Source organism: Asterias amurensis, chromosome 19 (assembly GCF_032118995.1).
Source record: "Asterias amurensis chromosome 19, ASM3211899v1".
In the NCBI taxonomy this organism is placed as follows: Eukaryota; Metazoa; Echinodermata; class Asteroidea; order Forcipulatida; family Asteriidae; genus Asterias; species Asterias amurensis.
The window spans coordinates 4,583,274-4,601,465 of record NC_092666.1 but is presented as its reverse complement, the minus strand read 5'-3'; the positions used below and the strand labels follow the sequence as shown (position 1 = coordinate 4,601,465).

General features: G+C 38.2%; 1 protein-coding gene across 2 annotated transcripts; it reads right to left on the bottom strand.

The window, feature by feature from the left end:
- Nucleotides 1-6,922: 6,922 nt before the first annotated feature.
- On the bottom strand, nt 6,923-17,444 carry LOC139951555 (protein borderless-like). 2 transcript variants are annotated; one of them, XM_071950497.1, is made up of 8 exons: nt 17,078-17,444; nt 13,693-13,965; nt 12,866-13,153; nt 12,142-12,292; nt 11,482-11,615; nt 10,892-11,015; nt 9,893-10,043; nt 6,923-7,826 (listed from the first exon to the last, which is right to left on the bottom strand). In XM_071950497.1, exons 4-6 carry the CDS (start codon nt 12,270-12,272, stop codon nt 10,945-10,947), a joined length of 336 nt encoding a protein of 111 aa, XP_071806598.1. In that variant the 5' UTR covers nt 12,273-12,292; nt 12,866-13,153; nt 13,693-13,965; nt 17,078-17,444; the 3' UTR covers nt 6,923-7,826; nt 9,893-10,043; nt 10,892-10,944. Both variants share the same exon structure in this region, with proteins under 2 accessions (XP_071806598.1, XP_071806599.1).
- Nucleotides 17,445-18,192: the final 748 nt, after the last annotated feature.

Below are 18,192 nucleotides of genomic sequence, written 5' to 3'. Positions count from 1 at the left end.
GAAGTTTGAAAAACTTTAAGGGGCATTTTTATCAAATATAGCCTTATGATTTTTTTCGAGGGAAAAGTTCACAAGGTGTTTTTTTTTTTCGAGCAAAAAGTTCACAAGGCTATATATAGCCTTGTGATTTATTGTAGAGCGAAAAGTTAAAGAGGATAGCCTTGTTAACACATTCAAAATTTGACGTTCACAAGGCCTTGTGAACATGCTTGGGCAAAATTTGACAAGTTCACAAAATTTGACAAGTTCACAAGGCTATATATAGCCATGTGAGCATGTTCAGCCAAATTTGAAGTGAACTCTCAAAATTTGACAAGTTCACAGGGCTACCTTGTGAATATGTTCAGGCAAAATTTGACAAGTTCACGAGGCCTATAGCCTTGTGAACATGGCCGGGCAAAATTTGCTCAATGAGCCCCAAAATTCCACAATACTATTCATAGCCTTGCGTTGTTATCAAATTTTGGTCATATTTTGCCCCAAAATTTCTTGCGTTTTTATTCAACTTTGCTCAAATTGTGCCCCAAAATTCTCCAAGAATACAGCCTTGTATATTTATCCATTTTTGCTCAAATTGTGCCCAAAAGTTCCACAAAACTATAGCCTGGCGTTTTTATCCAACTTTGCTCAAATTGTGCCCCAAAATTCTCCAAGACTATAGTCTCGCGTTTTTATCAATTCTTTTTTCTCAAAATGTGCCCAAAAAATTCTCCAAGACTATAGCCTGGCGTTTTTATCCACTTTGCTCAAATTTTGCCCAAAATTTCCTCAAGCCTTGCGTTTTTCCTCAACTTTGCTCAAATTGCGCCCAAAAATTCTCCAAGACAACAGCCTGGCGTTTTTATCCAACTATGCTCAAATTGTGCCCCAAAATGCTCAAAGAACACAGCCTTGTATATTTATCCATTTTTGCTCAAATTGTGCCCAAAAGTTCCACAAGACTATAGCCTGGCGTTTTTATCCAACTTTGCTCAAATTGTGCCCAACAATTCTCCAAGACTATAGCCTGGCGTTTTTAACCACTTTGCTCAAGTTTTGCCCAAAATTTCCTCAAGAATATAGACTTGCGTTTTTATCCAACTGTGCTCAAATTGTGCCCAAAAATTCTCCAAGACAACAGCCTGGCGTTTTTATCCAACTATGCTCAAATTGTGCCCCAAAATTCCTCAAGACTATATATATAGCCTTGCGTATGTATCCAACTTCGCTCAAACTGTGCCCAAAAATTCTCTAAGACAATAGCCTTGCGTATTTATCAAATTTTGCTCAAACTTCGCCCATAAATTCCACAAGGCTGTATCCTTGAGTTTTTATCAAATATCGCTTCAATTTTTCCCAAAAATTCCACTGCGTATCTATCCAATTTTGCCTAAAATGTTGCCTTGTGAGTGTTATTCTATATGTTCATGAATAAAGGCTGATGCTATTTACGGACAAGTCAACTATTAGTTGATTCGTCTGAACTCGAAACTGTTGTCTCATTATCTACTTGGCCGCCATGTTTTCCCACAATGCAATAAATTGGGTGTGTATCAATTTAATGAGAGTTTCCTTGCCCAAAATGACTTGCTAAAAGCGACTAATATACGCACCCAATTACTGTGGGCAAAAATGACAGCCCGTGGGTCACACCAGGTAAGGTGGGCCCTCAATATTTAAGTTGGGGGGGGGGGTGGTAGGGTTAAGGCAAATAAAAGACAAGTTACAAGGAGAGTCATGTCCAATTTTTTATTGAAAAATTTGGCCCAAAAAAAGCATAGTTGTGCAAACACCTGTGTCTGTCGGTGGACCCCCTCGGCCACCTAGAACTTGTGATGATTTAAAGGCCGAAGTGCAATGGTAGATATGTTTTATGTTCAGTGAAGTTCAATAAGATGTACTCCTAGTGTCTACTTCAATAATGTCTCACAAAATGTAAACGAGCTAGACGCAATTTGTTTTTTAGACGCAAGTGTTGAGCAGAAGGTAGTTGTTGCTTGCTTAAATGAACTGATGCCCTCAAGGGCCAAAGATTTCACCAATTGTTGTCTCGCAACCAAGCTGCACTGGTGGTGCCCAGAGATGTCGAGGCTTGTTCAAATGGGATTCGAACTCAACAGATGATGACGACTTCTGTCCAGACGATGATGTGCTGATCGGAGAAACAAGTTCTAACAATGGCCACTAATTTCCCCCTTGCTTTCCATGGGGCTGCAATTTGGACGTTCAGCTGTAGTACACTGACAAAATGGCTACAAGTGAACTTGTTTTTTGACCAACTTTGATTAATAACAAAGTTTATGAGTGTTTAAAACACTTGATATGTATCAACCAAAAGCTCAGAGAAAAACACTTGACGTATTCACAGAAACGCTACTTTTTTGTTTACAGTTAAAGTACGGTGAATGGTGATGCTTTCTCACTACATGCTTGCCAATAAATGATAACAAAGATGACATTGGATTAATATAACTTCTACCATCCTAAAATAGAACCAGCTATGACCATAATGACCAAACATTTTAACACGGCTAAGATTGAACAAAGTCAGCTAAACGCATGTTCTGGCAGAAAGAGGAAAAAATAAATTAACTTGTGACGTTTAATTCCCCCTCAAGTTATAATGTAATAAAATGAGGGACTATGATACAATTTAGGGCACAACTGTTTCCTAAATTGCTGTCTTGTTATGAATACTTTGACTTTGGTTACATTAACACATTGCTGGCCTTGCAGATAGGAAAAAGGGACTAAATAAAATTAGCAACAAATTTCTTAGAAACAACTGTTTCATACATTGTAAACTGAAGTTTTTGAAAGGAATATTTCCACTTGGTTTTGCACTAAGAGTGACCTTACAGTCTGACAAAACTTGTGTACAACTGATTTCCCCTCAAATTACTATCTAATAAGGCGAAGGACTAAAGTAAAACTCTTGGCAATTTTGGGCACAACTGTTTCCTAAATTGAAGGTTTTTAAAAGGAATACTCAACACACAAAGGAAGTTTGAGCAACTCAGAGTAACACAAGGGAAAGTGTCTTTACTCAACACACAAAGGAAGAGTGAGCAACTCAGAGTAACACAAGGGAAAGTGTCTGTACTCAACACACAAAGGAAGTGTGAGCAACTCAGAGTAACACAAGGGAAAGTGTTTGTACTAATAAACACACAAAGGAAGTGTGAGCAACTAAAAGTTACACAGGGGAAAGTGTCTGTATCAACACACAAAGAAATTTGAGAAACTCATGCAGAGTTACACAAGGAAAAGTGTATGTACTCATCAACACACAAAGTGTGAGCAAATCAGAAAACACAGGGGAAAGTGTCTGTATTCAACAAACAAAGTGTGAGCAACTCAGAGTAACACACGGGAAACTTTGCACTCAACACACGAAGGAAGTGTGAGCAACTCAGAGTTACCCAGGGGAAAGTGTCTGCACTCAACACACAAAGGAAGTGTGAGCAACTCAGAGTTACCCAGGGGAAACTTTGCACTCTACACACAAAGGAAGTGTGAGCAACTCAGAGTTACCCAGGGGAAAGTGTCTGCACTCAACACACAAAGGAAGTGTGAGCAACTCAGAGTTACCCAGGGGAAAGTGTCTGCACTCAACACACAAAGGAAGTGTGAGCAACTCAGAGAAACACAGGGGAAAGTGTCTGCACTCAACACACAAAGGAAGTGTGAGCAACTCAGAGTAACACACGGGAAACTTTGCACTCTACACACAAAGGAAGTGTGAGCAACTCAGAGTTACCCAGGGGAAAGTGTCTGCACTCAACACACAAAGGAAGTGTGAGCAACTCAGAGTAACACGGGGGAAGATGTCTGTACTCAATACACTAAGAAATTGTGAGCGACTCAGGGTTCTGTGGTAAAATTCTTATCCTAGAATAAGATTTAGTTTGGACTTAACTTTCATTAGAATTTTTCTATGTACGCTCCAGTAAAAATAAATTAGTTGTACAAAGTGTGATTTTAAAAACCATGGTCTGAGATAAGTTGCCAATTTCTCTTTAAGTTTTAGAGAACTTTTATGATACTTTCTGTTTGGCATTGCTTTGAAAGCTAAATCTGTGATCTCCTGCAGTAATTTCCCCTTGACAATGACCAGACCCTAAGAACCTGGACATAGACCTGACCTTTGACCTCTTCTAAAAACAACCAATTCAAAAGAAACTACAAACTATAGTTATCCAATGTCATCTTTGGCATCAAAAGGCAATAAAATTGGTGTTCTTACTAGGATGTTTTGGATGTGAAGTGGCTTGACCAAGCAGAACATGTTTCTCCAGCCCTCATATCATCAACTGGATAGAAGTCCTCATCATCCACCGAGTCCAGATTCCATTGCTCAAGCGAAGACATCTCTTGGCACCTTTGATGATCATGAAAGATCCCCAGTACAAACCTGTTTACTCAAAAACAAAAGAATGACGTGACCAACAAAAGGCTAAATAATAAGGGGCCCTCATCCCGACGTCTTGAGAGATCGACCAGAACGTTTTAGGGACCAACCACTACCTTCCAGCTCAGGCCCTAGTATGAATGTATGCTTCCAAAAATGCTCGCTCTAGCTCGTCAAATTGTGTAAGGCATTACACCGGTGAAGGAGAACACTAGTTGTGCATCTAAAAGAATTTCACTGAACAAAGAACATATCATCCATTGCACCTGGAACGAAGGACCACCACTTGTTCCAGGCAGCCGAGGGGGTCCACCAACAGACACAGGTGTTTGCACAACTCTGTGAGTTTTCAAAGGTTTTGGATGAGGCCCTAACATACATTCATCAAAATGAGGTGCTCCTACACAATGAGTCCATGTTTTAAATCTTAAAAAATTCATTACAAAACCCTGATCCAAAACAAACAAAATTGAAGAAAAGCAAAAACAAAATGATGTTTTCCCTTAGGATCTGAAAGATACGAAAATACTAACGAAACAACAAATATTGCAATTCATTTTGTTAGAAATGTCCTCATCTGTGCAAGATACTGACATTTCCACAGTTTTGATGTCATGTTCGATCATTGAAACAAAATGAATGGCTTCGCTTGCAAGAAAAGTCCTTACTTTTTAAAAATCTGACAGAGATTTCCAAAGTTTCATTTTCACGCTTGGTCATTAAAACAAATAATGGCTTCGCTTGCAAGAAAAGTCATTACTTTTTGAAAACCATTACTGTGATTTCCACAGCTGTTTTTAAAGGCAGTGGACACTATTGGTAATTGTCAAAGACCAGCCTTCACAGTTGGTGTATCTCAACATATGCATAAAATAACAAACCAGTGAAAATTTGAGTTAAATCGGGGATCGAAGTTGCAAGATAATAATGAAAGAAAAATAACCCTTGTCACACAAAGTTGTGTGCGTTTAAATGGTTGATTTCAAGACCTCAAGTTCTAACCTTGAGGTCTTGAAATCACATTCGTGGAAAATTACTTTTTTCTCAAAAACTATGGCACTTCAGAGGGAGCCATTTCTTACGATGTTTTATACCATCAATCTCTCCCTATCACTCGTTACCAAGAAAGGTTTTATGCCAAAAATTATTTTGGGTAATTACCAATAGTGTCCACTGCCTTTAATGTTTGGTCATTGAAACAAAGTTAATGGCTTCAGTTGCGAAAAAAAGTAATTAATTTGTTAAAGTTCCACTCTTTTAAATGGTCTCGCTTTTAAGTAGGAACAGCTCGTACATTTGACTGAAATAATTCAAAGACATATGATTCAGAATTGATTGTTAGTCAAAATAAATAAGAATGAGTTTGCATTTTGCATAAAATCAAGATCCAAAAGTTTTGTTTAAAACATCTGTTAACAGTTTCAATCAGAGTGCCACCACACTGGTAAAACTGTACCTCAATAAGACAACAACAGTGCCCTGATTATCCGCAAAAGAAGGTGTCAATTATATTCATCCAAAAGTTCTGCCACCAGAATGGTTTAAAATGTTTTTAAACAGTTTCAAGCAAAGTGATCCCTGACTAGTAAAACTATTTCCCAAGAAGACAATCAGAGTGCCCTGGTTATCTGCAAGGGAGCTTTTTCTTTGATTTTCAAATATTTTGTTTTGTGAGTTTGGTGTTTGCAAATCTGAATCATATATCTTTGAGTGTGAAAGGGACGGATCTTTATAAACTAAAGAGGACGTTTCAGTAGTATACCACACAGGGGGTAGTGTGGGTAACTCTAAACACAACTCAGAGTAGGTGAAAGGGGCTTAAAGCATAAAAGGGAAAGTGTCTGTACTCAACACACAAAGGAAGTGTGAGCAACTCAGAGTAACACAGGGGAAAGTATCTACTCAACACACAAAGGAATTGTGAGCAACTCAGAGAAACACAGGGGCAATTTGTCAGTACTCAACACACAAAGGAATTGTGAGCAACTCAGAGTAACTCAAGGGAAGTATCTACTCAACACACAAAGGAAGTGTGAGCAACTCAGAGAAACACCAGGGAAATTTGTCTGTACTCCACACAAAAAGGAAGTGTGAGCAACTCAGAGTAACACAAGGGAAAGTGTCTGTACTCAACACACAAAGGAAGTGTGAGCAACTCAGAGAGACATGGGGAAATTTGTCGGTACTCAACACACAAATGAATTAAGTGTGAGCAACTCAGAGTAACACATGGGAAAGTGTCTGCACTCCACACAAAAAGGAAGTGTGAGCAACTCAGAGAAACACCATGGAAAGTGTCTGCACTCCACACACAAAGAAAGTGTGAGCAACTCAGAGAAACACGGGGGAAAGTGTCTGTACTCCACACACAAAAGAAGTGTGAGCAACTCAGAGTAACACAAGGGAAAGTGTCTGCACTCCACACACAAAGAAAGTGTGAGCAACTCAGAGAAACACAAGGGAAAGTGTCTGCACTCCACACACAAAGAAAGTGTGAGCAACTCAGAGAAACACAAGGGAAAGTGTCTGCACTCCACACACAAAGAAAGTGTGAGCAACTCAGAGAGACACGGGGGAAAGTGTCTGTACTCCACACACAAAAGAAGTGTGAGCAACTCAGAGTAGCACAAGGGGAAGTGTCTGAACTCAACACACAAAGGAGGTGTGATGCACCCCTGGCACACCCTGAAACAATGAATAATCTACAAAAACAATAAACTTAGAAATAAACAGTCAAATTTTGTTGGACTCCTAAGAATTTAGACAATTAAGTGTCTCCTATTTCAGTCATGCAACTCTGTATTTTGATAAAAGATTTGCCATTTCCAGAAGACCATGGCAGGCACAGCAAGATTTTGTGCTGTGTTTTAAAAAAAAATTAAGGCTGTGAAAACCAAAAAACACACGAATCAGATATTGCATGCCTGCTAATTGCTGATATATGAGATGGGCAAAAAACCCTGTGGGGAAAAGTTCCCATGCCGGCTCCACTCTATGGCAACCAAGTTTGTCAACTCCATACATCAGCATACATCTAAATTTTGCGAGCTTAATGAATGTGCTACAATAGCGAAACATTCTTCCAACTCAGCCCTATACAACGTTTCAGTTTATAAACTTGATAATTCACGACACAAAGTAAAAGTATGAGCCACTCACCACAGTGGAAGTGGGAGAAATTCACAACACAAGATGGATGTGCAAGAAATTCACAACACAGGGGAAGTGCAGAATTTCACAGGGGCAAGTGTGATCAATTCTCAAAAAGGGAAATTGTGAACAATTTACCACACAATTAACAGCGTAAAATCTATACCTGTAATCTAAAACTAAATACAAACTGTACAAAAAGGTTGAGGCAACGATGTTGATGGTTGTATAATGGGCTGCAAACTCCTTGTGATTATCCGACACTCTCTGTCTGGATTTAGTTCATCTGCAGAAGATGGAAAAAAGGGAACAGGAACAAGATTTAACATCTTTGTTGATATAGCAATCATCATTTAATAAGGCAATGGAAACATATATGCGACTCAATGATTGAGGCACACCAGGGTAGAACTCTTAGTCGCACAAGTACTCTTTGGAGTTTACCCAGCAAACATAATAACGTGCCCTGAACGTCGCTACGACGTTATTTGAATGTTAGGAGAACGTTTTTATTTAACGTTGTACGGACGGATAAGTGTGGAGTTTTGTCAACGTCTACATAACGTCGCGTCATGACATAATATAATAACATTGTGAAAACGTTAAAACTTTACGTTTTGATAAAGTTATTTCTGAACGTGATTGTGACGTATTTATAAAACGTCTTCAACAGGAAAAACCCAGCGTTATAAAAATGTTATTAAATGCTTTTAATAATGTAAATTTATCACAAAAAAATCAAGACACATGCATACCAAAAGTGCTTTTGGCTCTCTTAATATTTTTAATTGAATACAAATCATTCCATAGAAAAGACAGCAAAACTTTAAAGCATGGTTATATGTAACTCAAAATGCATTGTGTAATAAAAATGGCAAAGTTGGAGATTTACAGTTAAATGGTCTGTATACGTTTGGCAATTACTCTACTAATTCAAAGCAATAAAAAACAACTGTAGTGTCAGAAGTTCAGCAGCTTTAGGTAGTGTAATACATTTTGAGAAACGTTTAACTTGGAAGTTCTCCAGTTATAGAAAAAATAGATCACTTTATATTCCCCAAAGTTAAGATCTAAGAAATATTCTTCCTGTGTGGAAATAATCGTCCTGTTTTTTCCCTGTGAAATCTCAAAAACACAAACATCTTTTGAAGTGAAATATTCACAGAGGGTTAGTTTTATTGTACTTATCTACATGTATATATTATATTATATACACATACAGTAGGTTCCATACCATTGTTACTGAAACTCACTGCTTGTTCAAATATAGCAGCAGCAGCAGCAGCAGCAGCAGCAGCAGCAGCAGCGGCAGCGGCAGCGGCAGCGGCAGCGGCAGCGGCAGCGGCAGCGGCAGCAGCAGCAGCAGCAGCAACAACAACAACAACAACAACAACAACAACAACAACAACAACAACAACAACAACTGGCCTGGTGACCAATGTTATTTCTTTATCTTTTTCTCTCATTGTGCATTTTAACATGTCTTAAAGGAACACTTTGCCTTGGATCGGACGAGTTGGTCTTTGAAAAGCGTTTGTAACCGTTTGTTATAAAATGCATTTAATTAGAAAGACATTTTAAAAGTAGAATATAATGATCAACACAAACAAGTATCACTCGAAATTGCGTGGTTTTCCTTTTACCTCGTCGACTAACACGGTCGGCCATTTATGGGAGTCAAATTTTTGACTCCCATAAGTGGCCGACCGTGTTAGTTCGCAAAGTAAATGGAAAACCACGCAATTTCGAGGCAAATTTGTATGGATCATTGTATTCTACTTTTAAGACATTTTTCTAACCATATGCATTTTAAAACAAACGGTTACAAACGCATTTCAAAGACCAACTCGACCGATCCAAGGCAACGTGTTCCTTTAAATGCTTTTGATCATTTTTGAGTAAGGGTTGCAAAATCAATATATTTCTAGGGGACTTTGGAACGCTAGGTGGCAGCAGGCTTACCAGGTAAATTTCAATTGTGTACGTTAGTCTGAGTTTGCTCACAATTCCCTGAACAATGGATTCATAATGGTCACATACATGTAGAGTTACCAAATGTCTTGATCCCCTTATTAATTAATTATTAACACCTTTTCAAACATAAATCTTGACATAGTGTAACTGTAAGATTAACATACTAAGCTTGATATTTGTTTACTAAGTACTACCACTGTACATGCTTAGACAAGACATGCAAACAATCAAACCTGAGATAAAGGGGATTATTTCTGGTAAAAAAAGAAGTGGTGAGATTGTTTTGATTGTTTGTGTTTAGTTTTGTTTTTTTCTCTCTTCTTTTCTCTTCCCCCTTTTTGGGGGGAGGAGGGTGAGGGGAATGGTTGAGAAACTTACGCTCTACTGTAAGCTGTGTTGTGCTGATGATCGTAGCAATCTCATTGGCCGCTTGGCATTGATATATCCCATGATCCTCTTTGGTCAGTCCGCGAATCATCAGACTGGTCTGAGAAACGGTCGATCGAAATGGAGCTAGTTTACCGTCCAGCTGAACAAAACCAAAATAAAAAATAAAAAAACTTTAATTTGATTTACCACAAGGAGAGAAACTTTCAGAGGTACCCAGCTACAAACACTTACAATTTTTTAAATTGTATTAATATAAAAATATGTTTATGAAAACACATTGATTCAAGATATTCAATGTAAGAAATTTAATACAGCGTAATAAAAAGAGGCAACTAACAAGCAACAATTCCTGGATATTAAAAGAATTAATTACTCATGTTTCAATTTTTTCATTTTTCTTCATACAGGATTAGTAGAGGTAATTCAATATGACGCAGAGTGTTGGCTCTGAAATGAGCCGGTTTAATCTTGACGTTTCGAACAGTATACTCTGCTTGCTTCAGGAGAAGACACAGCGTACTGTAGCAGAATAATTTGCTACGGTCAGGGCTGTATGCTTCGTTTTTGAAAGGGCAAGGGCACCAAGGCATTTTCTTCTTTGTATAGGGCACCCTATGATGCAATTGCAAATTTGTACTGGAGCAGTTCAAGGGCACCAAGGCAATGACCAGGGGACACGAAGGCCTTCGTTGCCTCCGTGAAGTATCAGGCCTGCACGGTGCAAGCGTATTTCACAGGGTAGCAGAAAAATTGGGGGGCCATATTGAGCGGTCACCATGGATTTGCATTGTGATATCAAATATTTTCGTGCGGTAAAAACTGGAAGGTTAGCATGCATTTTTGTGTGCAGACAGTATTGATGTTTTTGGACACTTTGTCACTGTTTATGCTTGTGAATTTTTTTTTTTTTTAAATTGGGTGTGGGTTGTTTGGAATTGATCAGGCTGAAGCAAATTTTTGAATATTTGAAATAAGTAAGTGTCTTACCATTCTCCATGTGATAGTTGGGCTGGGCTCTCCAACTGCAGAGCATGGCATAGTTATGTCATCACCCAAGGTCTGAAGGTACGTTGATAAACTAGCTTAGGTTTAACAACAAATGTTGGCGGGTCTGAAAAAGTCACATCATTTGAAATCAATCATCAATCAGTCAATCAATCATGAGGCATTTGTAGAGCGCCATCATTCTATATTTGGTTTGCGGTAACACCATAAGTGTGTATCTACTTGCCAGGTAGAGTTTGTTCTTGAAGAACTGTCTTTCTTTATTCTATGATCACGGAGTAGATTTATCAGATAATCGGGAGACTTCTCAGTTCTGGAAAGAACTGTCCTGCTTTTTAACTACTACCCGGGCGGAAGGTATAGAAAACAGGCTGGGACTACTAGTTTAGCTTACAGGATCGTAATTAACTGCACTACCGCAGAGTCAGTTCTTGAATTGTTCTCAACGTTTCGACTTGCTTGCTCTATTCATCGTCACAAGGCACTTACAAACTGAAGAAAAGAGAGTTCACAGACTAAAGCCTTGTTTATACTTCTTATATATTAAGTCACCATACATGCCATACACTCACCTTTAACAGTCAGTAGGGTTGCTGTTGACACCCCTGCTGTACCAATCTTATTGTAAGGAGCGCAGGTATAAGACCCACTATCATTAAACTCGGTGTCTGTGATGATTAGACTGCCCTCACTTGATATGCGACATCTGAAAACAAAACAACATAGGAAAAAAAATGAAGACAAAAGTACTTTAATGGCATTTCATTCTTCTAGTTTCCAACAAAAATCACAACTGTAATCAACTTGCACACTGCTTACCTACCAAAGGGACCTACATGTATGGTATAAATGCAAGAAATAGTAAATGGCCAGACATTTGGACCCAGGATAGACTGTACTCAAGATCCAGATACAAAAACCAAGACTTGATTTCTGTGTTGACCTGTTAGCGTATTGGTTTGTTCCCTCGCCTTCCACCTATTGGACCCCGATTCAAATCCCGTCCGGGACACTATGTGGATTGGGTTTTCATTGTACCTGCATGGGTTTTCTTAGAATGTTTCTCAAGGGTGTTCCTCCCACATCTAAAACTGGAACTTTTTCCTTGTCTACTCTTTATCGGGTTCCTGTCTTCGTACAGTGATTAAGATTGTTTTTCTGAGAATCCTTGGCTTAACAACCAGCATAAACAACTAAATAAATAAATCATGGTCGTCTGAAACCAAGCTCACCTATTTGATGGCAGTTGAATAATCTTGGCTCCTGCTTTGTACCATTTAACATTAAGAACAGGTGGATCAGCATCAGCTGTGCATGATAGAGTAACATCAAGGCCTCTAGATATGTAGGCATTGGCTGGCATGCCCACAACATAAGCAGCATCTGAAATAAGACAACGTTCTTAGCTCTTTAGTTTCCATCATTGATGAGAGAAGGCACTGGACACGTTTGGTAATTCTCTGTGAAAAATCTCTGGCCTCAATTGGTCATCAAAGTTGCAAGAAAAAACACCCTTGTTGCACAAACTATGTGTTTTCAGATGCCTGAGAAAGGCTTCAGGCCTGAAGTCTTTCGCAGATTCAATTATTTGATTTTTTAATTTTTCAATTTTATTTGAAATTACACAATGTACTTCTTTCTCAAAAACTAAGTTACTTCAGAGGGAGTCGTTTCTCACAATGTTTTGGACAGTCAACAGCTCTCCGTTGCTCATAACCAAGTAAGTTGTTATGCTAAATATGTATTATGAGCAATAAGCAAATGTATCCAGTGCCTTTGAGAAGCTCTATGAAATTACGCCCAGGGATCATGGTTGGAAGAAAATAATGAGTTCAAGTTTGTCAGAGATTTTGAGCAGAAAATGAAGTCATTTTGTTCAGGCAAATCAATGTTGTTCACACAATATTTTCAGACACAATATTTTCAGACGGACACATTTTTTACGACAATACTGACATTGCACATCGAGGTACCCTCTTGCCGTGGGAGGTACCCCTAACCCATTAGTAGGGCTACACGAATACCATCCTTCATCCTCTGGGCGTACCCTCTCAACCGTCAGACCCCCCTCTGGGAGTAAGGCGTATCTCCCTCTAAGACTGGGTACAGTCTCTATGTAGTCATCTTGGTAGTACCAGCGTTGGGTGATATTACTGGGTGAGGCTTCCGCTTCGCATTCCAAGATGGCCGTTTCGTCTCGTATTACTGAAATATTGTGTGGTGGGATGAATATAAATGGCGCACCTGTGGACAAAACAAAAACAATATTTTGATTTATCTAGGAACAAAATTACTAACATTGTAAAACAAAACAAAAAAATTAAACATAAAAATATATATATATGGGGAAAAATGGAACGAAACCAAAACGGGAGGCAAACAAAACTGGAAATATATTTATTGCACTGTGTGTGTTGGCCCTAGGCCTTACATGTAAGTATGTACATGTAAGTGAAGGGAAAATGTGATTTTCATTACAAAGGGTACTTCCTTTCGATAATATTGAAGTCTATGGAAACCTTTTGATAACCTGTTTCGGCTCTTGGCCTTGGTGCCTCTTTCACTTCCAAAATGAAGAGGGCACCAAGGCCAGCCAATCTGTAAAATGTTTGACTCTGAAGTCTGATTATGGTGGTACAGTGTACATGTACATGTATGCCTAATCTCATGTTCAGTTTACTACATGTGCATATAGTGCAGTCCTCAGTCCAACAGAATCAAACAAAACAGCTTGTAGGATTGTGATGGTTTGGTACGATTAATTTGAAATATTTATTACCCACCATGCACTAGTAGTCTGACTGTGTGCTGAACTGCCCCCTCCTCACTCTCCGCAGTGCAAACGTACGTCCCTCCATCATGCTCAATTGCACCCCTTCAAAGACAATGGAACTGACTGTCGTCCGAATATGGTCACCTGTAATTGGTGCACCATCTTTGAGCCAAGTCACTGTTGGTGTAGGGGTGCCCTTTGCAATGCATTGAAGTTCACTGGTTTTTCCTTGGTGGAATATTCATGACAAGAGCTGGCGGAGTACTTAAAAATCTTGGTGGGCCTGAGGAGTATAAAAAGAAAGAAACTTTATCATCAAGCTAGAAAGGATTTTCTTGGAGGGTTTCTAAACACTCAATGATGGTATGAAAGTATAATTGACGCTTTTACTAAAACAGAAAGTAGAAAAGCTGTGCACTTCAACTTAATTCTACTATGATCCTAGAGACAAACATTAACTTTAAATGAAATAAGTAAATGTATGATCAGGGATACATAGGAGTCATTGCTGACAAAAAAAGTCTGAAAGTGAAACTGGAATCTGTGGAAAGTGAAACTGTGGATTTTTAAGGACTTGGGTACAACGAAATGATGGAAATTCCACCTTTTGATCACCCTTTGAGTTATAGACTCCAAGGAGCTGTTGTGAACAATAGGCTATCCTCAGTGTACAGTGTAAGTAGACCCAAGAGCCTGACTTTATTTAATTTTTATTTAATTTTAATTTAATTTTAAGAAAATGTTGTACCTTGATAACCGACTTTAAAAAGTCTGATTTCAGATAAAAGTCTACATGTATCTCATCTCTGATGCATGTGTGCAACAGGCCTATGGATTTTCATCACACCAACGCTATGGTTTTGGTGTAGTAAGATTTCAGTGCCGACTCCACTGCACATGTACATTGTTCAGCCACACAGCTTTTGTCAGCTTGGCTTTTACCCAAGATTATTAGTATCAAGTTTTAGGTAACACAAGTACGCCCTAGGTTATGGAAACAAGAAATTCAAAACCGCGCCAGTTGAGTTCTTGCCCAGCCCTAAGGCCAACATTGAACAGCCTTGGCCAAACAACTCTATACAATTCAGAGTATTTTCTCAAAGACTTTTAGAATCGTTGCCCTTCGTTGAAAATGAGAAAATAAATCAGGATTTAAATGGCCATTCATGACAGGTATAATAAAACCCGAAGTGAAATCTTTTCTCATTATAAAAAAACAAAGTGCCAACAAAAATGACAAAAAATAGTTTCCACAGACCTGCTATCAATTTTTTCCCCTCATTAGGCCTACTTCACAATGAGGAAACAAGAAGAGTGAACTAATCACAGATTGAGAGTCTGTTGTACATGTAACAGACATTTTTTTTCAGCTAAACCATCTTTGTTCCAAACAGTTTTGTAAGATACATTTGCTTAGCAGAGTAAAATCTTGAAAACATGTATACAAAGGCCTACATCAAATGTATAGATCCCATTTGGCAAAATATTATTTTAAAGAAACTTTAAACCTGAACAGCATTAGCACACAGTGCACAGATTGATTTTTAAAACAAAAGCACTCAAGTTTGCTAAAAGAGCAGGAAAGTTTTACATACATGTAGCAAGAACAGATACAAGTGCATTGTAGCCCATTCTTATATTTTTGCCTACAGAAGTCCTGCAAGTTAGCAACTCTGCTACGCACCCCAACAAGTACATTGAAATGAGTTCACACTTCTTGAAGCCCAGTAGTGCCAGTTTAACTAAGCCCCTATTGTGGTATTCTTGTAAGAAACCCCTAGTCTCAAGTACCAGGCCCTCATTAGGTCTTTAATTCATAAAAAAAAACTCAAGATAAACACTTCCACTAAGGGCTTCTATATGAGATTATTCTGTCAAGCCCTTGGGATGGGATTTGTAGGAGCAGCTTGCCAAGCCTAAAAGTGACCTTGTGTTTCTATAATCCCAAGTGACTTTAGTTGTACCCTTCTCACCAAGCGAGGGAGTATACTCTGACACTATTGTGAGTGGCACACGGCCACTGGGGGTGGATGAGGTAACAGTTGGCTTTCAACAACAACAAACTGGTATTGTTTATTACTGGGATTCAATTGACCAATGAAATCACATGTTGAGTTTTGACGGTTGGAAACATGTTTTAAAGTTGTTGTTTGCATTATTTGAATTCAGATCTTTTCTTTGTGAAGTCCTGTCCTCCTTGTTGTAACAGCAATTTTAAACAAACATTTCTTCATGTTTACAAAAACAGGTTATTGGCTGAAGTTTTCATAAGGCTGACTCACAGTTGGATTTCAGAAATTTGGCAATTACATATAATTGTTTTTATTATGATTTGTGTGTTTCAATTGATATGAAATCAAATGTTGTTGTACATTGAATAAGATTATTTAAAAAAGAATTTAAGGCAACTTGGTTTTGGAATTTTCTTACATTTGTAGTGAAGGTTCCCTTTAAATAAGTAGGGCCTACCAGGCCTGTATGCTTCATTTTTGAAAGGGCAAGAGCACCAAGGCATTTTCTCTTTGGTAAAGGCACCCAATAAGGAAATTGTAAATATCTACTGTTAGAGCATTTCAAGTAATTTCAATGGTGGCAAAGGTACGAAGTGTCCTGACACAGACCACTGGACTAGAAGTTGTACAGTTGTGTACAGGTGGTATCAGGCATGCGGGCTGGTGTTAAACTAGTTGAAGAGATTCATTACATTTGAAGAAACATTTTGTTTTGAAACTGGACACTACTGTTAAACTGTTATTTTATTTAGTGTAACTCGTAATTAATTAGCTCGTCAAAACATTCTTATTACAATATATTCTCTTCTGTTGTTCCTTAGACTCTACAACAACTAATGATAAATAATAATTATTTAAATAACATCTTCATCACAAAATTATTCATGACAAGACTCCAACCAATAATAATTAGTATTAAAATGTCTTATTTATGGTGCAAATAATGTGAAAGGGGGTAGGGCCTACGATTCGGGGCCTACTGCATAAAACAGCAGTATAATTATGACTGAACTGAACAGGATCCAAAACCTCTATTTTACTTACTTGGGAATATTTTTGATACAATGAATGTCGAGTGTACACGTTTACGGAGGAATGGGGTTCAACTACAGCAGACTGTGGCTTGATTTTCAAGGTAAATTGAAGAGTAGGCCTACACACAATAAAAATTAAGCGACATTTTCATCATGCCAGAAAACATTGTATTGTCTGTAATGTAAAACCCCAGTTCGTTCACAATTTAACACTTCGTTCGAAAAGGTTACCCAAACCGCACCACACAACTACAATAAAAAGCCATTCTCCCCCAATTACCTTCACGTAATTCTTTCAAAAGAACATAAAAAAGTACAACACGGATCACCGAATATTGGGACCACATACCTTGTGTTTGTAGCGCATTTTGACCGCAGACGACACGTGCCGAAAAGATCCCTAACAACAAAACCGCCAACACGTACGCAGTCCGTCCGCAAAAACAAGCTGGAAAAACACCTTTTTTGAACATGACATCTCAATTTTCTGCTCTCTCCTCAACACCATGAAGTTATAGAAAGGCTGTGTGTTGCCGTTTATGAGTATCTTTCCCAGGAAATGTCATCTTTTTGTTGGTAAAGTCAAGCAAAATGTTGCCCTTACGACCGTGAAAAATGCCGTCTGCGCGAACGTTGTTGACAGTCTGTGTGTTTGCAGGTGGCCGACCAAAGCGCATGTGCGTTAAGCCATTCAGAAATTAATGAGCGTCCGCGGATCGACCAATAAGAACGAGATAATGCTAAACGCCAAGCCTAAAAAAAAAATAAAAAATACTTTAAAGTCTCTCAGCCTCTTGAAACAAATCCGATTTGTTTTCACACAGTTTAACCTCAGATTTCTTTTCAATTTTTGGCAGGTCAGTCGTTCTTGGAATTGTACTTATCACCCCAGAACATATGAGCTCATGAAGCCCAGTGACACTCCACTTCCAAAGCCAAAATATTTTAATAGGACCATAGAGAGTTAGGACCATCTTTGAAACCTAAATTCATGAAGCCAAGAGAAAAGAACTCAATAGTGTCCAGTGTCTTTAAGGCCGGGTGGGGTAGTTTATGGTTTTCATAGCAGCCATTATATTCCAGAACATAAATGTTTTGAGAATTAAAATCATTATTATTTACACAACATCATCAAAACAAACTAACTACTGTCCCTAATAAAAGTCAAACTAAACAAACTAGCATTAATTATAAAAGTATTTTATTCATCTATTTTTGGTGTGATAATAATCTCAATTATTGTAAAAATACTGTGCTAGAATCAACCCTAATACAAACAAACAACAAACAGCCCAACAAACACCCCATCAACATCCCAACAAACAAACAAACAAACAAACAAACAAACAAACAAACAAACAAACAAACAAACAAACAAACAAACAAACAAACAAACAAACAAACAAACAAACAAACAAACAAACAAACAAACAAACAAACAAACAAACAAACAAACAAACAAAC

Excerpts from the sequence above, each read along its gene's own strand:
- LOC139951555 (XM_071950497.1), bottom strand. The coding sequence starts at position 12,272 with ATGCCAGCCAATGCCTACATATCTAGAGGCCTTGATGTTACTCTATCA. Across the intron at positions 11,616-12,141 it reads ATTCAACTGCCATCAAATAG|ATGTCGCATATCAAGTGAGG; the intron begins GTGAGCTTGGTT and ends TTTTGTTTTCAG. Across the intron at positions 11,016-11,481 it reads AACCCTACTGACTGTTAAAG|ACCCGCCAACATTTGTTGTT; the intron begins GTGAGTGTATGG and ends TGACTTTTTCAG.